General features: G+C 47.7%; 1 protein-coding gene across 2 annotated transcripts; it reads left to right on the top strand.

The window, feature by feature from the left end:
* The first annotated feature begins 362 nt into the window (after positions 1-362).
* On the top strand, positions 363-18,762 carry ARF1 (ARF GTPase 1). Of its 2 annotated transcripts, none has more exons than XM_037040064.1 (5): positions 363-467; positions 16,729-16,913; positions 16,998-17,108; positions 17,185-17,309; positions 17,440-18,762. In XM_037040064.1, exons 2-5 carry the CDS (start codon positions 16,766-16,768, stop codon positions 17,599-17,601), a joined length of 546 nt encoding a protein of 181 aa, XP_036895959.1. In that variant the 5' UTR covers positions 363-467; positions 16,729-16,765; the 3' UTR covers positions 17,602-18,762. The 2 variants fall into 2 exon arrangements, with proteins under 2 accessions (XP_036895959.1, XP_036895960.1); XM_037040065.1 differs by having other exon boundaries at positions 393-472.
* Positions 18,763-20,397: the final 1,635 nt, after the last annotated feature.

Genomic DNA, 20,397 nt, shown 5'->3' on the forward strand with positions numbered 1-20,397 from the left:
CCTCGGTGGCGGCCTGCAGGCGGCAACGGTTTCCGCAATACAGGAGAGCTAGCCTGTCTGCGGGGACCCCGTGGCCGGGGCGGGGGCCCGGCACCCTGGCGCTGCAGCTCCGGAACCCCAGGATCTTCTCGAGCCTCAGTCCTAGAATCCGCAAAATTATTGGTAGGTTTGTAGGTTCCACAACCTGCTTTCCAGCGAGACTCGCAACGCAAGCGCAGACGGACTTCGAACCCATGTGGTGCGCAGGCGCAGCAGTGAGCGGGACAGTGCCCACACACTGCGCTTCCGCGTTCCGAATCTGCGCGTGCGTGCAGCGATGGTGGCGGGGGGGGGGGGCGGTGACCCGCCCCATTACCCAGCGTTCCCCGCGGCAACAGGCACTGACGTGGCTGCCGTCAGAGCCGCCATCTTGTGGGAGCGAAACCAACGCCTGGCTCGGAGCAGCAGCAGTGCCGCGGACGCCGAGGGTGAGGCAGACGCTGGGGCCTGCGGGATTGGGGACGGGGGCCAGTCTGGGCCGCGTGATACCCTGTCTACTGCGTTTGGAACAGCGGGGCGGGGAGGGTCGATGCCAGGCCTGGGCCGCGGTGAGAGGCGAGGCTGGGCCGGGGTCAGGGCCGAGGCTGACGCGAGGCGAGGCCGGACCTGGGGCCAAGGTGAGGGCTAATTCTAAAGCGAAGTGAGGCCGGAGTGAGAACTGAGGTGAAGCCGGACTAGTGAGAGTTGAGGCCAGGCTGGGGCGGGGGTCGAGGCCAGCTTTGGGACCTAGGAGCGGTGGGGCGGACGCGTAGGGCTGGACTGCAGGTCTAGTTGAGGCTGAGCGGGGGCTGGGGCCGGGGTCAGTCGCCCGCCGGGGGTAAAGTCGAGGTCGAAGGTGGAACGGAGTTGAGATCGGTCTGGGGTTCGGGGTGAGCTTCCAACTTCGACCTCCGCCACGGCCCCGAGCTTCCCACAGTGGTAGGGGCGGGCGCCCGGAAGTCCAGCAAGGCCACGGGCTCCCCAGGAAGCCCCGTTTCCTGCTTCGTCCCCCGCCCGGTGGTTTCGGGGACTAAGAAACTGAGGCCCTTGGCCCGGGACGTAGCCAAGGTCACGCGACGACCAGGGTTTGAGCCTAGTTCCTGTCTCCGGGAACGGGATGGGCGGGGCGGGTGTGGCCGTGCTTTGGGGTGAGGTCCTAGGGTCTGAATGGGAACGTCGGTGTAGGGTCTTTCTATCAAAATGGGCCGCAACGCCGGGGTTGCTTCATGGGTCCAGTTGGCACAGATGAGAACACTCTTCCGAGCTGGTAAATCTTTAACCTGCTTAGGTCTAGGTCAAGGCGGCCTCCCTAGCAGAATACCCTAACACTTTTTTCTTGCACAATCCAGTTAGCCATGGCGAGTAAAACTGTAGGATTGTTAATAAGGCTTGCTAATTAATTACTAAAAATATTAGCTAATTAACTCAGACGACACTTTTGAGCTAGGCGGTACCCCTGTTCCCTAAAAGCACGAAGTTTCTGTTTTAAATGAATGGAGCAGAATTGTATAAGAAGTTCCTGGAAAGGAAGAGGAGGGAATTCAGACGCTTTGTCTTGGTTTGAGAAGTAACTGCTCAGAGCTGTGTGGTTGGTGTTCCAGTGGTCAGCCATAGTTCTCTTTTCAAACTAGTGGTCAGCACTTTATTCTGCCAGTTGTTCACAGGTTGGGGCTTGCGTTCACTGTTGCCGTGTGTCTGAAGTAGTGTGAGATGCTGGGGTGCGATGTGGCCCTATGCTGGGCCAGTTCTTAGTATCTAACACAAAGGGGCTGCAAGTGTGTTGTCCTCAGAGTTTTGAGCAATCTCAGTGTGTAGCCAAAACTAAGAACTTGAATGCATGATGCATGATGTTACTAGCTAGCAGGGTCCAAAATTAGGAGCGGTTGACTGTGTGTCTGTTAATCACAAATTTGGCCACTTTGTTAGAGTGTACTGTTTCTTCTAAAAGTTTTCTCTCTGTAATGGGCAGAATGAAGCTGTGCCTCCTCACAGGTGTCATTGTCTTCAGAAATGTCCTGTTGAAAGTAAATCTGTAACATTAGAAATATGCTGTTTCATGTGAGGACTTTCTTCAGATACGGGTATTCAGAATTGCTACTTTAAAAAGACCTAAAATAGTTCGTTTGGCTAATAGTTGACTCACATGCTCTCTGTTCACCACTGAGATAAAGTTAGTAGAAGGCAAAAATTGGTTCTGTGCTTCTCACAGTTCTGGTTTTTAAATTGCGTGATCTAGCTATTTGCTTTGCCCCTTGCACAATATGAAGAGGACATTCAGAGCTGTTAAGCGGACTCTACCAAAGACCAGATGGGCCTGAAACTATAGGAAGGTACATTTTGATTTATCTGTAGATGGCCCTGAAATTTGGTGTGGACCATCAGCCACAGGGGTGATACACAGAGTCAAATGGGCACAGGAATAAACCTAACCAAGGGGAAAACCCTGTGCAAGTTTATCGTTAGTATGGTAACTTGGTTTGGGAGAGCCGAATCAGTTTTCTTCAGATTTACCAAATTGAATGTTCTTTGACATCTGCATTTAAATGCTACCTTGATCATGTAAGGTTGGCCTTCCTGGGGGTGGTGATCCTTTACTGAGCAGGTGTTCAGACTTCACATGTCCTGAGCTTACCTGTCCATGACTGTCTCTGCACATTGTCCCATTGAAATTTATCCCATTGACCTTCCAATTTTTGTAGAGTTAGGAGAACGAAAGGAAATAAAATGCACATCTCTCAGAGGTGGGTAGGAAAGAAACATGAATGAAAATTTCCTTTATTTAGGATCTTAAAATTAGTAAGAACTTAATCTTTTGCACTCTATCTGTACCTCACTTGGGTGGATGCTGTTAGAGATGTCCTTCCAGCACCATTTGAAGTGGTCTTTTTGGGAAAGATTTTGACCTGTTAGTGCACAGGTGGTAAACATAAGGCCTTTGGGCTGAATCTGGCCCTCTATCTTGTTTTACCTGGCCTGGCACCTTGTTTGTACCTGGCAGCAGCACCGAACTCTCACTTAACTGTTAAGGAGTAGTTACATCTATACAGTCTTAAAATTACATTTGGCCCTTTGAAGGCAGCCACAAGGCTGATGTGCTCCCACCACTCCCGCCCGGTGAAAATGAGTTTGACACCCCTGTATTAGTGGGTTGGGTAACCCTTCCTACGGGCAAGTGAAGGACAACTTTAGAATGTGTGAGTGTGTTGAGGGGGGCAGTGGAGGCTTGATTTCAGGTAACATCTCAGCTCATTTCCGTAATCTTTAGGTTCTATCCTCTGTGCTTGTTGGAAAACATTTAAAATGTCGTTGCACTGCACTGGTTATGGCCTTAGCTGTATCACTGTTCTGGAAGTTAATTCAAAATTCTTAGATGGATCAGATGACCTAATTAGCTGGGGGGAAATGTGGCAAAATTTAACACAAAACATCAAAACTGCTTATTTCTAGGTAAGTCTCTTAGGCACTCACCCAGAGTACTATCACCCCAGCTTCCTTATATGAGTTGGAATGAGTGGTCAGTCTGATGCAGAAACCTAACCTCCTTATCCCTAACATACCCTTGTTTCCTGGGGTGGCGGGGGTTGCACACAGCAGTAAGAGCTTGGCAACCTATCATTGGCAGATCGAGAAAGAAGAGACCAGGGGAAAAGCAGATTTTACACATAGCAATTGGGAGTGATTCTGTTTAGGAGGCAAGCGTTTCCACACACTCTGATGCCACGAGTGACTGTTATTATAGGGCATAAATTAATGGCAGGCCAGGTATGATCCATGCACATTTTCAGAAGTTAAGTTGTACAGTGTGTTTTGGAAACATTAATTAATGTCTGTTCAGAGTTTAATAAGTAATCCTCCTTAAAGAGATGCCAGCAAGTTGGCCCTGGCTGGTGTAGCTCAGTGCTTTGAGTGCAGGCCTTCGAACCAGACAATCGCAGTTCGATTCCCAGTCAGGGCACACGCCTGGGTTGCAGGCCAGTTCCCAGCAGGGGACCCACAAGAGGCAACCATACATTGATATTTCTCTCCCTCTCTCCTTCCCTTCCCCTCTAAAGATAAGTAAATAAAAAAATCTTTTAAAAAAAGAGATGCCAGCAAGTCATAATGTAAAATAGCATCTTTCAGTTTGTATTTTACCCTGTCAGTTTGACTTAGGTACAAATGGCCAAGAAAACAATTTTAAAGACTTTCTAGACCCATTCACAAAGACTAGGAATGAAGGCAAAGTTTGATGTGCCAGCGTTTTTGATTAAGGTTTCAGAACAAAGGATTTCTTTTGTTGTTAATGGTATGTTTTTTCCTGTGAAGTTTCCTTTCCTCTGTAGAGGAGCAGGCAGTTACTAATGAACAGATTGGATCAATTAATCTATGTTTAAAATACTACGTCTTTTGTCAGTTTGGGTCGTGAAACTTTGCTTAAAATAATTACAGCTTTTAGCATTTCTCTCCTGTCAAAGTGTTAAAGGATCTTGCTGATTCCTGGGGAGATCGGTGAAGATGTATTCTGAGTCACCAGTTGCAGGGATCCAAGGGCAGGTGTAGGAAGCAGATTGTGTACACATCCCTCCTGTGTACTAGACGTTGCTGAGATGCTTACCTTTGCCTTAAGTAGTCAAAAGGTCTCCACAGCCCCGGTCGCCTCACTGGAACATCAAAGGAATGTTCAGGCTGCACCAGTCATGTATGATTTTAAACCAGCATGAAATTCAATGTTGACTTGATAGGTTTTTCCTGACAAACTAATTTTTAGGGAAAGTGTATTTGTAGGCATGTGTGATTAATATTTCTGCTTTTTAACCTCTAAGGGCCCTGGGAAGTGCTCTTTCACAGTTCTTCTTTCCTCTTTATGATTGTGAGTCTTTTGGGTGCCCAGGGAAGTATCCAGTGGGGGAAGGTAGTAGAGGTGTGGGGAGGATGGTGAGCTCTGGGCAGAGGAGGCCCCCAACTGGCAGAGTGAGGTCAGGTAGAGATGCAGGGCCCTGGCCTTGAACAGAAGGGGAAGGCAGCCAGCATGGCGCAGGAAAGGGTGGGCGCTGAGTTTGGCCTATGAAGAGAATAGGGAATGAGCTTGGGGGGTGGGTGACAAGACATGTGAGTGAGCAGGGTCCTGTGGGTCTGAGGGAGAAACAGGAAGCTTCTCCTGGGCATGGGAATGGGGAGTACAGAGGCCCTAGGGTGGTGTTGGAGACCTGCCAGGAGCAGAGTGGGTAAGCAGTAGAGGGAAGTATGCTGGTGTGTGCCAGTGGGCCTTGGAGAGGCTAGCTTCCCAGAAAGGGGTTTTGGAGAATTTGTGAAAGCAGTAAGAATGTATCTTCTGTAACTTTCATTTCTTAGCCCTAATTCTGTTTTATGTACAGAGGCAACAACACCTTGTTTCTTTTTTTGGGGGGGGGTCTTATTCATTGAATTTTTAATAGATGTTATGAATTTTTTAGGAAAGCAACTATTTTGTAAATTTGGGAGTGGGGACTACATTTCTTTGCAGAACCTTAGCACGAGTTGCTCTTTTTCTGCTTCGTGGGCACAACAGTCTCCCTAGCGCCTGAGCTGCCTGTGCAAGTTCTGTCAGTGTGCCTTGCAGCAGGCTCCTGAGGGGGCCTATCTGAGCTGGCAGTGTGGTCATGCCCAGTATTGAAGTGTGTGTTTTATTCTGAGTCACTGTCCTTCATTTCCTCCTTGCATTACAGTCGGGCTATGTAATGGGTGTTTTACAGTCATGGGTGTTTGTTGTGTTATCTGTTAGCTTTCATTGGGGATGGTAAGGGGACACTGTGAAGTGCCCATTCTGACCTGTGTAAGGGCCCTGAATTAGCGTGTGGGGTTCAGTCATCTGACTTATCTTACAGGTCCTTCTAGCTGGTGTTGAAAACACCTCGAGGAGTGGAAGCTACATGCTGTTGGGGTGTCAGAGGGGAGATGAGGTGGCCACACCAGGACACATGCAGGTGGTGGTGGGTTGCACCTTTCAAAGGGAGAGGAAGAACTTGCTGGTAGAGCAGAGAGATATGGGCATGAAAGGAACAAAGAAAGGAACGGATTGTGGGTATCTCCTGGGTTTGGGTCTAAGGAACTGAGAGAAAGTTTCTCGGTGTTGAAGTGGGGAAGGGCTGGCCCTTTATATTGGAGAATTAGATTTCACTGGGAGATCTGTGTGTTGAGAGGATGTGAGGAATGGAGTCTGGAGGTGAGTAAAGTGGTCTAGCTGGGCAAAGTTTAGGGGCCATACTGCCCTGGGTATAAATGGCCCAGTGGGGCAGTGTTGAGGTGTAGTCATACCAGATGCAAAGTGTGGTGGGTGGCAGCAGGGGTCTGGGAAGTGTTAAGGAGAGGATGGCATGAGCAGGTGTGTGAATAAGGTTTCCCTGATGACCAGGGCTTCCATGTGAAGTGTGACTGGGGATTGGAAGAAGTCTGTTGAGAACTTGCTGTGGCCACTTGGGCATGAGCATCTTCTTGGAGGATGGGGCCCTAAGCCCCATCCTGAGCCCATAAGTATGCTAAGTGCCTCTGAGTGAGCTGAGGCAGCTCTGGCTATCACCCTGACAAGAGTCACAGGGAGTGGGAGGTCTGGTAGGGGACTTGTCCCAAAGGTGGGGTTGTCCAGCAGAGGTTCTCAACTCCTGCTACACTTTCTTCTGTATCTTCTGGAAGCTCGTACTTCAGAAAAAGAGAGGAGGCTGCAATTTTTTTCAGTTCTGTTTTCAAAACAAAAGTTCCCTGAAGGCCAAAATCAAGTTTTGGGGACTGGCTGAACCCATCACCAAAGCCACTGTGCTGAGAAAGCCTCAGGGACCACTTGATATTTTGAGGTTGAGAGGGTCTTAGTGCTGATAGAGGGCCTGTGTCCACACACTGGGCCTGGGTGTCCACTTTGAGAAGGCACCAAAACAGAAACTGTAGAGGCCTCTGTGTGTTTGTAGTGACCCCATGATTAGAGGTGTGGAATGACAGAAACAAAGAAATGTGGTTTATTTCACAGGAGAAATCAGAATTCTGAATTGTTTTCTCTTTTCATGGTCTCCCTACTAGAACTGAAACCTGGTGCGCCCACCTTTCTCTCTTGCCCCAAGGGTGGGGGGTGTGCATGTTTGGGGCTGAAGCTGCTAGCTGCATTGAAAGGACACCAGTGTCCCTCACAAGCAGCTTTTGACATTGCTTGACGCAGAGGTGCTAAAAACTGGGTTACCTGTCATTGCCGCACCCTCCTTTGCCACCTGTCAGTTGGATTCACTCAATACTGTTGGTGACTGTTACCCCAGTGGTGTGTCAGGGGTACCCTGCGAAGAACAGAGAGGGAAAGACCTTCCTGTGGAAGGCGGTGGCATCTGAACTTCTCTGCAGAGGTTGAGCAAAGGGCTTGGTGGGCACAGCATGGAGAAATGGGTATGACAAGGACACTGGGACCATGCCTTGGCACGGAACACACCCGAGCAACTTACTGAGGCACTTCAAACCAATCCCAAACTGCTGGTCCTCTGGTCCCCACTGGGTTGGATTTAAAGAATTTAATTGACTTCCAAAGGGCCACCAATAACTTGCAAAATTAGTAAGGGATTGATGATAGGGCAGTCTTCAGGGTGTCTGGGTGCTATAAAGTTGCTCATGGTTTCTTAAATCATGCTTTGCACTTTAATTAATTGAGGTGATTTATTTGTTTATTTAATCCTCATTTTTCATTGCTCAGAGAGAGGTGCATCAGTTGCTTGCCTTCTTGTATGGGCCCTGACCAGGGATTGAACCCATAACATAACTATGTATCTGTCCTAACCAGGAATTAAACCCATGACCTTTTTGGTCCATGGCATGATGCTCTAACCAACTGAGCCAGCTGGCCAGGGCTCTGCTTTGCATTTTGGTCATAAGTTACTTTGGTTTCCTCCATTTTCAGTTTAATTTGTTGTGGGTTAATACAAAATTGTATTCTTAGTCTTCGATTTCTTTTTCTTCTAGTAACAAGTCCTTCAGACTTAACTGTAACTGGGGATGGACAGAGGGTATCTGCACCCTTCCCGCCAGAGTAGAAGTGCTTGTTATGGTCCAGGATGCTGGTGGCTTCTCAGTAGGGGGCCAGGTGCCCACCCCCAAGCCTGTGGGACCTGGAAGCTGCTCCATTCCACAGGCCAGAATACTCAGACAGGCCTGAATGGGTGCAGGGGGCCAGGACTGTGGGCTATTCTGGAAGATCTGCCCAGGGACAAATCAGGAAGAGGAAATACAGAGAAGCAGGCATCTGCCACCAGGACAAGTGCATAGAACCATTTCCATCACAGCTCCAAGCAAGGCATCACATGTAGGCCTCCTCCATCCTGGTTTCGCTGCGGTGGGGGTCCTGCGGCATTTGGAGTCAGCTTTCCAGGTGGATATTGTTGTCATTTGGGCCAGCCCATCTGGCCCACTCAGATTATTTTGCCTGCCCCTCCCATAGATTTCAGAAGGACATTAAATGTATTAGGTAAATTGCCTTACGTTATGTTTTTGTTAAATAATAAGTAAAACTTTAAGAGTTAAATAAAGGGGAAAAATTAAAGATAAATGGTTTGGTTTAAACTTTTGGTTTTTATTCTTAGTGGTGAATAGGATTAATTGCAGGTAAGCTGTTCTTATATGTGCCTTGTGGTTGCTGGGTGCCTGTTCAGTTAGACAGTGGGTATTCATGTTACTGTGGACCAAGAGTCACTTACATGAATGAAACTTTATTTCTGGCTGTCATTTTAAATATTCAGCCTTGCATCCTAAGCTGGCAAAGAGGGATCTAAATTGAATTTCACTGGTTGCATCTCCTAAAAATGGGAGCTAACAGGTAATGCCCTCTTTCAGTTGAGGGGGCTCTGTGCAATGGATGTGTTACCCTCCAGGGTCCTCCAGTCAACTCCACTGTAAGGATGCTAGCCTTCCTCAGGTGTGGGGGTTGGTGTTCAGAATCCTACATAAAGGCCAACTCTTGTGCCTAATTGGTTCCTGCAAAGCATCCTGAAGGTCTCCTTTGGGAAACCAATGTCTCATTGAAACTGACCTTTAGATGCAGACCAGAGTGCTATGGTTCTAAAGTATTATTGCATGTTCTTTGGTTTATTGAAAGTTCATTGTGGGAAAGTGGATGGGGGAGGGGTCAAAAGGTACAGACTTCCAGTCTTAAATAATGTGTGGGTCAGTGGCTGTAGTTAACAGTACTGTGTCGTACATTTGAAAGAAGTTCAGAGAGTAAATCTTAAAAATTCCCATCACAAGAAAAATATTTTAACTGTGTGAAGTGCTAGATGTTAACTAGATTTTTTGTGGTGGTCATTTCACAATGTATACATATATCAAATGATGTAGACCTGAAACCAAGACAGTGTATGTATCAATTATATCTGAAGGAGAAGAAGAGAAAATTCTGTCAGCTTAATTAGATCCATTGAATGTCTCTGGCTGAATGTTCTGAGCCTGTTGCTGATGTGTATCTTTGTCACAGTTGTATTAGGCCTGTGAGGTATACCTGCTCATCACTACTAGCATTGGCACATTCAATTTTCCTCCTACACTAACTTTTATAAAACAGTGACAAAATGTAATACGCTACTTAATGGCAGTGAAACATCAGAGCTATAGGAATTGAGTGTTGGGCTGACGTAGTTTAATGACTTGAGGCTTTATTTTGCTCCCATGCTAGAGTCCCAAGGTGATACACAAAAAGTAGTTTGCAGCAGTAAAAAATAACAAGTGACCATACTGCCTATGAACATAGAGGATCCACCTCTAAATTTAAATCCTGTGTGTCAGGGATGAATTGAGCTTTCAAATGAGGGATAATCTAAGAACATATGTGACTGGCAAAGGTAGTTGCCAGTTCATGAAACTCTTAGAGAAAATACGAGTTTTTGACTTTTAACAAAGCAAAAAGAAAAAAATCTGTCACCCAGCTTTTCATTTGAGTAGAGAATTTATCTCTCTGAACACCCGTTTACACAGGAGATCAGTGCAGCCCATCCTGCCTCCCTGGGTTACACTTTCGTTCCCCAAGCTACACTCCACATTGGTAATGTCTTCTTCCTAGTGATCTCAGATGTTCAGGTCATCTAGGTGGTCCCTGTTACAGAGATTCTGTTACATAGACCAGCTCTAATGGTTGTAGAATACTTGACAGACTTTCCTTCTGCAGAGACAAGTTGCACAACTCTGTCCCTGCTTCTCTGGAAACCACTTTGGCTTGGTGAAGGTGCAAAGGGCACAGGTAGAGGTCACAGATGCCCTTTTTTCTCTTTAGCAGTTAAAGCAGTCATTTATTGAAGTGGGATGGGTGTTTTCCTCAGGGATGCTCCGTTGTTGGCCTTCTTGGCCTGTGTAGATCTCCGTTTGTGGGAGTTGTGTTCTCTTCTTGACTTTAATGTGGGTATACCACCCTAGAGGCTCTGTCTGGTCTCAGAAGCACCCTTGTTACTCTCGCTTAAGTGTAGACTCAGAGGTGGGAAAGGAGGGGTTCTGCTGAACAAGCTGGTGTCTTCTCTGCTCACTAATCCAGTAAACCTGAAAAACAGGTTTTGACTTGAATGTGCGGATTCTGGTGAAGGAAAAGGTGAAAGAGCACCTGGGCTGGGTGTCCTACAAGCTGGAACCTGTGCCAAGAGACCATGGCAGAACTCTGGTGGCCAGTGTTGAACTTTTATGTTATGACACATTGTGTTAGGTCTGGGCCTCTCTCAAAGCAATAAACAGTGCTGAGGGGATAGGCCAGGAAGCCACCAGGTGCAGGGTAGGTACAGGTGCTTGTAGTGGGGAGATACCAAGTGCTGGATATTCATAGTTTGGGGGGGATTGATTGTTTGTTTGTTTTTAGACAAAGGGGAAAGAGGGAGAAAGGGAGAGAAATGTCAATGTATGGTTGCCTCTTGCACGCCCCCCCTACTGGGGACCTAGCTGCAACCCAGTCATGTGCCCTGATTGGGAATCGAACTGGTGACCCTTTGGTTCACAGGCTGGTGCTCAATCCACTGAGCAACACCAGTTGGAGCAGGATATTCATAGTTTCTTAAATCTGAGACTTAGTTCTAACCCCCATTCTGATTCTGCCACCAAGTGTGACTCCTTCCCCTTATGGGGCTCCATGACATTGATCTATTTAAAAACCAAATGGGGAGGGCAGGGACTGTGTTGGTAATCAGGGCTCACTGACACAGGCCAGTGGAGAGAGGCAGAGACTTTGCATGCAGAGGCCACACTCAGGCATGGAGTTCTACCTGGAGGTGTTCCCTCAGCACAGATAACTTTTTTTTTGAGAGAGAGAGACGGATGTGACAGAGAAACATGGATCACTTGCCTTTGTCGGGGGCCCTGGAAACCTAGGCATGTGCCCTGACCAGGAATCAAACAGCTGATCAAAGCAGTGCAGATAACCTTTTAACCCTTTGGTGCCTTGGTCTTTGTGAGAGGAATGCTTAAACAGTAAAACAGACATAAAGAGCAGCCCTTTGTCCTGCTTCCCGGGGACAGCCCCTTTCATCATTTGGCTGTACCTGTGTACTTCTGAGTTAGTGCATCTGTTCTGGATGGTAACAGTTTCATGATGGAGCAAACATTGTTCAGGAGTAAACATTGTTCACCGTAGACCTAAGCAGTGACTGTCTTATGTTTTCCCACAGGAAATCCTAAAATGGCTTCCTTTTATCCTTGGATTTTTTTCCCCATTTACCTGTCATTAGCTTTTCCCAGTTCCCCTGGAATTGCCAAGCCGCATATTTAAACCACATAAGTAGTAATATATGGGCTGGCTGTTGCCCAGGCCTGCCTGTGTGTCTCCCCAGTCCCCTGGGAGCTCCCCTTGCCTGGGGCTGCCTGGCATTTTTCACCTGATACTAACTCTGCCCTTATACTTAATCCATACTTCAGCTGGTGTAGGGTTTACAGGTTGATAGTACTGCTTCTGTCTGATCTTTTTTGAATGCTAAGTTTAAAGTTCTTTCACCCTTGGTGTGCTGGGATTTAGTCTGCCTTGAGTGGATTTGTTTCGGTCTTAGATGTTGATTTTTTGTAAAGTTTTTTGGGGGGAGCAGTTTTAGGTTCACAGCAAAATTGAGGGGAAGGTACAGAGATTTCCCATACATACATTGTCCCAAAGAAGTTGGACCCAAGAAGGAACACACCAAGGCACATCATAATTACATTAGCCAAGAAAGATTCAAATGAAGGAGAGGATCCTAGAAGTAGCAACAGATAAGGAGACAGTCACCTACAAAGGAGTTCCCATCAGACTGTCAGCGGATTTCTCAAAAGAGACCTTACAGGCAAGAAGGGGCTGGAAAGAAGTATTCCAAATCATGAAATCCAAAGACCTACAGCCAAGATTGCTTTATCCAGGAAAGTTTTCATTAGAATGGAAGGACAGATAAAGTGCTTCTCAGATAATAAGATCAGATTCAAGGAGTTCATCATCACCAAGCCCATATTATATGAAATGTTAAAGGGACTTATATAAGAAAAAGAAGATGAAAAATATTAACAGTGAAAGGATAGCAAACTCACAGTTATTAACAATCACACCTAAAACAAAAGCAAACCAAGAGGACAGCTAGATCAGGAGTGGAACCATAGAAATGAAGATCACATGGAGGGTTAGCAACAGGGGAGTGGGAGGAGGAGAGGGGGGAGAAGGTACAGAAAATAGCATAGACAGTAGGTAGAAAATAGATAGGGGGAGGGCAAGAATAGTAGGGGAAATAAGAATCTAATGAACTTGAGACATGTCATAAACTAAAGGGGGGAATAGTGGGGGAGGGGTGTGCAGGGTGGAGGAGAATGAAGGGGGGATAGAACAACAACTGTAATGGTATAATCAATAAAATGTATTTTTTAAAAAATCCCTACTATCAGCACCGGCCACCAGAGTGGTGCATTAGTTACAACTGACGAACCTCCACACATCATCATCCAAAGTCCATAGTTTACACTGGGTTCACTCTTGGTGGTGTACACTGTGGTTTTGGACAAGCAGATAATGACACATAGCCACCATTGCAGTGTCCTACAGAGTAGCTTCACTGCCCTGAAAATGGTCTGTGCTCCGCAATTCATCCCTCCCTTCTCCTCCCCACGACCCCTGGCAACCACTGATCTTTTGACTGCCTCCTTAGTTTTTGCCTTTTCCAGAATGTCAGATGATTGGATTGTACAGTAGGTGACCACCTCCAGTTGGTTCCTTCCACTTGGCAATATACATTTTAGTTCCTCCATGTCTTTTCATGGCTTGATAGCTGGCTTTTAGTGCTGGATAATATTTTGTCATATGGTCATAGCACAGTTTATTTATCCATTCACCTACTGAAGTTTTGGCAATAGTGAATAAAGCTGCTGTAAACATGCACGTGCAGGTTTACTTACGGACGTAAGTGTTCAACTCCTTTGAGTTTAACTCATCTCCTTTGAGTAATACCTAAGATCTCAGTTGCTTGTGAGAGTATGTTTGGTTTTGTAAGAAAGTGCCAGCTGTCTTCCAAAGTGGCTGCACCATTGTGCATTCCCACCAGCTCCTGTTGCCCCCTCATTGTCACCCATATTTGACGTTGTCTGTGTCCCCTGGTGTAGGCCATTCTCGTGTGTAGTGATAGCTTGTCACTTTGATTTGCATTTCCCAGAGGTCATGTGATGTGGAGCATCTTTTCGTGGCTTATTTCTGTTTGTGTACATCTTATTTGCTAGGGTGTCTGTTAAGGTCTTTGGCCCATTATTTTAATCAGGTTTTTGTTTCCTGATGGTTGGGTTTTAACTGATCTTTGTGTGGTTTTGGATGACAGTCCTTTATTAGATGTGTCTTTGGTGAATATTTTCTCCATGACAGTGTCTTTTCCTAAAGTAGAAGCTTGCAGTTTTGTTTTGTTTTATTTATTTTTATTTTATTCCATTCATTTTTAGAGAGACGGGGGGAGAGGGAGAGAAACATTGATGTGTGGTAGATATATCAACTGGTTGCCTCTCGTGTGCCCCCAACTGGGGACCTGGCCCACAACCCAGGCATTTGCCCACCTGGCTGGGAATCAAACCCGCAACCCTTTGGTTTGTTCATAGGCCAGAGCTCAATCCAATGAGTCATACCAGCCAAGGCAGAAGCTTGCAATTTTAACAAAGTCCAGCTTATCACTTCTTTCTTTCCTGGATTGTTTGTTTTAATAATTTTTTTTTTTTTAATTCTTGTTCAAGTACAGCTTTCTGTCTTATATTCCCAACCCTGCCCGCCCCCTGCGCCATGCTCCCTGCTTTCCTGGATTGTATCTTTGGTTTTGTATCAAAGAAGTCATCTTCATGCCCAAGGTAGATGTTGATTTTTGGAATTCTTCTTGTTTTCTGTTAATTATCTGTGCTTTTGTTACTTTTCAGGCCCCACATCTCCACCTTGTTGACACTGGGGCTGTGTGTGGGGCTGTGTGTGAGGGAAGGTTTTTGTTTGTTTTCTTTTTATTTTTTTAAAGATTTTATTTATTTATCTTTAGAGGGGAAGGGAAGGAGAGAGGGAGAGAAATATTAATGTATGGTTGCCTCTTGTGCATCCCCTGCTGGGAACTGGCCTGCAACCCAAGCATGTGCCCTGACTGGGAATCAAACTGCAATTCTTCGGTTCGCAAGCCCACGCTCAATCCACTGAGCTACACCAGCCAGGGCTGTTTGTTTTCTTTTTAAATAGTCTTGGTCTTCTGTCTTGCTCCATGAAAATTCCTTGCTTGTTTCAGTCTCTCCCACAGCAGCTTCTTAAAGGGGATAGGGCATGGCTTTTTGGGGTCCTCTGTAGGTCCATGCTTTGCGTTCTCTGCCTGGAAGGCCAAGTCAGATCCCTTTGCTCTGCTGCAGGGCTGAAAACAAGGGTGAACATGAAGTCAGACCCAGCCACACTGCACTACCTATGTCCCTTTTCTTTTTGTCCCATGTGGGTCAGGCATTGCTTTGTGTATCAGTGGTGATTTCAGGAATGAAATGTGTGTTTAGTCCGTTCCATAATTTTTCACCCTCTGTAGTTAGGAAAACTTGCTGTTTGCAGAAAAGGAAATGTTACAGTAAAGCTCTTCTTAAAGTTTAAATTTCAATTTTTTGAATAGGTAATGTTGTCCAAAACAAAAAACAAGAAGTGTCAAGTGCACTGAATCTAGTTTGGAAGGGGTCCTACTGGGCATGTCAGGTACTATTCAAAGCATCATATTCACAGTGCGGCATCTAGTTCTGATCCATTTAGTGAAAGAAGAATGTGTGAGTTCAGACCTGGCTGGTGTAGCTCAGTGGATTGAGCGCAGGCTGGGAACCAAAGGATCATGGTTTGATTCCCAGTCAGGGCACATGCCTGGGTTGCAACAGGCCAGTTCCCAGCAGGGGATGCATGAGAGGCAACCATACATTGATATTTCTCTCCCTCTCTCCTTCCCTTCCCCTCTAAAGAAAAAAAAAAGAATGTGTGAGTTCACACCCATGTGGATACCTAGAGCTGGAAAGGTGGTTTCTTACAGCAGAGTGCTAACAACAGAAAGGAATGGCTAGGTAGAAAAGCACCATTTGATAGACAATGTCAGGGCACTGTGACCAAAGAGGGTGTGTGTTTAATGAGCTGGATGTGCACATGGTCATTCAGTGCTCAGGTGGAGAGAACTGAAGTGGAGAGACCTACTGACTCCACCTGAGCTTGTCATCAGGGTGTGAGGGGTCATCAGGGTGTCAGGGGCAGTGGGGATCTAGATACACCCCCTAGGTGGGTGCAGTGGGGCGTGCCTACACTAGGCCCATAGGATATCCTTCACCAGCCTCTGACTCAGCAGTATCTGTTTATAGTCTAAAGACTTCATGAAGCTCTTGGTTACTTCTGGGGGCGGGTTCATCAGCATTTGAGAAAATGACCGTTTTTTCTTCTTTGGAATAAAAGTTGAAGAGCAAAAGTGCTGCAGCTTGGAGAGGCCAAGCCTGAGCAGGTCTCATGCCCTGGGGACCTTCTGGACTGTGCTCTTGCCAGCCAACGGACTCCTGTCCCTGCCTGCCTGCTCTCTGACCTTGGGAAGCCGTTGGCTGGATGATGTCCCAGTGATTTTACTCTGCTGAGTGAGGGGAGCCTGGAGTGAGGCTGTGGCCTGGACATGGCACAGATGTTCTCATACGGGCATGTTGACATACCGCATGAGCCCCTTCCTCCTCTGCTGTTGGGAAGGAGCCCCCCTGACAATGCTACCTTGGGGCCCTTGCTGTGCCTTGAACTCGGTGCCCAGGTGATGTCCTACCTGTGGGGTTTGTTGAAAAATGTTGGCTTCTTGTTTGTTGGGGTCTGGGAGACTAGCTCCCCATGCATTTGTTGTCATCTTGAGCATGGGCCATTTCACTGGGGCTTGGTGGGGCAATTGAAAGACACTGGGGTCCTTAGCTTGGTTGTTTTCGGCACCCTTAAAAAGTTCTCTTAGATTGGAGAGGATCTGGCATTCCTTAAAAGTCATGGATGTCGGATGGTAAATGTCAGCCCTGTTCTTAAGATTCCCAGGCTCTCCCTTCTAAGGAGTACAGCAGGGAGGTGGATTGAGAGACCCAGCAGGCAGGACTACTTCTGTAGCTTGGGAACTGGAATTTCTTTAGCTTCTGTCCTGTGAGTTTTCAAGAGAAAAGCAGGGTGTTTGTCTCTTTGTCCATGGTAGGAGGGTGGGTATTCTCTGAGCTACACCCAGACTGCTAACCCTGGGTAGCACAGAAAGACACCTGGGGAACCCTTCCTTGTCTCTGCAGGTTTCTCTGGCCAGTGTGTCTCCCTCCGGTCTACAGCATGGGGAATATCTTTGCAAACCTCTTTAAGGGCCTTTTTGGCAAAAAAGAAATGCGCATTCTGATGGTGGGCCTGGATGCTGCAGGGAAGACCACCATCCTGTACAAACTGAAGTTGGGTGAGATTGTGACCACCATCCCCACCATAGGTGAGAAGGCCAGGCCACTGAGGGCTGTGGGAGGATGCAGTGGCTGCTGTGGGGCTTGGTTGACACTGGGCCATGCTCCTTCAGGTTTCAACGTGGAAACTGTGGAGTACAAGAACATCAGCTTCACCGTATGGGACGTGGGCGGTCAGGACAAGATCCGGCCTCTGTGGCGCCACTATTTCCAGAACACACAAGGTGAGGGAGAGGGGCTGTGGCTTGTGGGAGAGGTTGAGAGTTCTTGGCACCTTCACTGATGCCTGCTCCTTGGCAGGTCTCATCTTTGTGGTTGACAGCAACGACCGAGAGCGTGTCAACGAGGCCCGGGAGGAGCTCATGCGGATGCTGGCAGAGGATGAGCTCAGGGATGCTGTTCTGCTCGTGTTCGCAAACAAGCAGGTATGCACTTGTGTGTGACCAAGCCACCCCAAAGGGCTGGAAGTCTGAAGGGATCACAGGTCAGGTGTGTGGGGGTCCCCGGTCTTCCTGATGATTCATGGTGGCCATGCCACCCTGCCCCTCCCACCAGGACCTCCCCAATGCCATGAATGCAGCTGAGATCACGGACAAGCTGGGCCTGCACTCTCTGCGCCACAGGAACTGGTACATTCAGGCGACCTGTGCCACCAGTGGGGACGGGCTCTATGAGGGACTGGACTGGCTGTCCAATCAGCTCCGGAACCAGAAGTGAGCTGCACTCTTCTCTCCCCCCTCACTCCCTCCTTCACCCTCGCTTTTCCTCTCATGTGGCAGCCATGCTCCTGTGGTGTGAGTGCCAGAAGCTGTCTCCATGGTCGGTCCCAGTGTGCTTCACCATGCTGTACATGTGCAGACGCAGCCTGCAACCGGGTTTTTATTTAATGTAAATAGTTCTTGTTTCCAATGAGGCAGTTTCTGGTACTCCTATGCAATATGACTCAGCTTTTTTTATTGTAAAATGAGAATCAACCCACTGTCTAGTACTGAGAAGGGATTTTAGGCACCGTGGCCTCCAGGAGTAGCTGTCAGATCTAACACTCCTCTGGGCTTTAGATCTGTATTGAGATCCATTTTGGTGGTTCATTTTTAACCCAAGCTCAGTGCATTTTTTAAAATAGTTACAAATACAAGATAAAGAGACACTTGAACACAGAGAAGGGGGAAATGTGCCTACTGTAGGTTCTGCAGCAATGGCTTGAGTCCAGTCTACCCATGGTCTCTCTTATGTCTGGAGCATATACGGTGGGCAGAACCAGCCACAAAACATTCTGCATGGTCACTTACGGTCCCTGAATGGCTGTCTCGCTGGGTCCTCTGCATTCCATAGCGTTTGCTTGTACCTGTGCTTACATCACTGCCTCAGGGAAGGGCTGGGGCTGTGGCCACCACTGACGGACCCCTTGGAGGGACCTCAGCCTTCCCTTGGGTTGGTATAGGTGCTTTGGCAAGATCACTCTGGCAGAGCAGGAGCCCCTCTATATGGTCCCTATGCACGCTCGCTCGCTCCAGGTTGTCTGGGTCTCACCAGTAGGAGCACGGACATGTGACTGGTCATCTTAGAGCCTAGCTCCTTGGAGCCCCTGTCCACATGTGCTTTCAGTCCTTCAGCCTGCAAGGGTCAAGTTTGACATCAAAATCAACAACCTCTACTTTTTTCTTTTGTATTTTGATAAACACTGAAGAAGCTGGAGCTGTTAAACTTTATCTTCGGGGAAAACCTCAGAACTGGTTTATCTGGTGTCATGGAACCTCTTACTGCTTTCAATACACAATTAGTAATCAACTGTTTTTGTATACTTGTTTTCAGTTTTCATTTCGACAAAACAAGCACTGTAATTATTAGCTATTAGAATAAAAAATCTCTTAACTATTTCATGGCTTTTCAGTGCGTGGGTACCCCTGGCCAAGGCTGCCTGCCGGGGCGTGGGCAGGTGTGGCTGAGGGAGGGCACTGTTGGGGGACTTCCTCGTTGGTCTCTCTCCACCAGCAGTCCAGTCCTGGTCCTGGTCCAGGTCCAGTCTTGGTGATGACAGGCTGAGATAGGACCAGCAAGGTCCCCATATGGGGTGTGCCTGATGGGCCGGGGCCTGAGATCCCCTGTGGAGGCATCCCTAGGAGAGACAGGAATCCTTAGTCTAGTTTTATACCTTTGCCTCTGGAGGATTTGCCACGGTGCACACCTGTGCCCATTTGGGTGCTGTGGGCCCCTTACCAGTTCCTTGGGGGCTATCCCTTTGACCTTAGAGCCCTTTTGGGCACACCTACTACTTGGCCAAGCCAAGGTCCAGGTAGCCATCCAGCCCTTGTGTGGCCAACCCTCTGCCATGTCCAGCCTGAGATAATAGCGTAACAGGTTAAGAAACCTGTTAGGTTTCTCAAAGGGCTCTGTAAAGTAAAGACAGAATAATCTTTACTTTTTGTCTTTAAAAGTTAGAGGCAAATTGAATATATTCCATAATAATGAATCCAGCTTGGGTTTTGTCTTTACTCCAATGAAATTATAAGCTTTCATTTCTTTTGGGGACAAGGTAGTGAATAGCTGCAGGCATACTTACCAGCAGAGGAGCGGGCAGGTGGGGGGGGGGCACGGAGTGGTGTACAAGTTCTTTCCTGCCTGGAAGGAGCAGNGGGGGGGGGGGGGGGGGGGTAGGAGGTACCTATGTGGCTGAGGAAGAAGGGTGAAGGGTTTCTCTAGGTACAAGGCCACCACCACACACCCACCAGTTAGAAGCATCCCTCCTGGCCATCTTTCCCCCCTGCAACTCATATACCTCAGCAAAGCCCTGCAGCTGAGCCATTTCTGGTTCCTTTACCCTCTCTGTTGGCCATTGGAGTCCCCCTCCCAGTGGGGTCCTGGTCCTGCTGGAACCCAAGGTATTCACCTCATTTTCACACATCAGTTTGCACTGGAACACTGTGACTTTCAGTTTAAAATAAGTTGTGGCTCAGTGGATTGAGTGCCAGCTTGAGAACGAAGGGGTGGCCTGTTCAATTCTCAGGGCACATGCCTGGGTTGTGGGCCCAGTCCCCAGTTGGGGGTGTGCAAAAGGCAACTACACATCCATGTTTTCTCTCTCTCCCTTCCCCTTTAAAATAACATAATTTTTTAAAGGTTTTTAAGTACAAAGGTAAGTCAACACAAAGAAAAGCTGCAGTATCAGTATTTGGAGCATAAGGCCAGTGGACCTCCTGGGCAGCTGTCTCCCCCGTGGGCCTGGGGTCATCTGGGGCTGAGGCAACACTTTGCCTGCTTACACAGGGGCCTGGTAGGGCCCCTTAAACCTGCCCTCCAGTTCCCTGGAAGGGTAGAAGCCCTAAAGCTTCACTGAAAACAGGTCCTGCCTGAGGTGGGCAGGGTCATGTGGGCTGAGCCTGTCAGGCCCTTGGGGGAGACCCAAGGATGCCTAGTGTGAGGGGCCACTTAACCACTTGACATAGCCCCAAAGGCAAGTTGCCGCATTTTAATGGCAGGAGCCAGGGACAGCAAGGAGGCTGCCCAGGTCCTGTG

Source organism: Sturnira hondurensis, unplaced genomic scaffold, assembly GCF_014824575.4.
Source record: "Sturnira hondurensis isolate 20B ecotype Veracruz unplaced genomic scaffold, ASM1482457v3 Scaffold0002582, whole genome shotgun sequence".
NCBI classification, from domain to species: Eukaryota; Metazoa; Chordata; class Mammalia; order Chiroptera; family Phyllostomidae; genus Sturnira; species Sturnira hondurensis.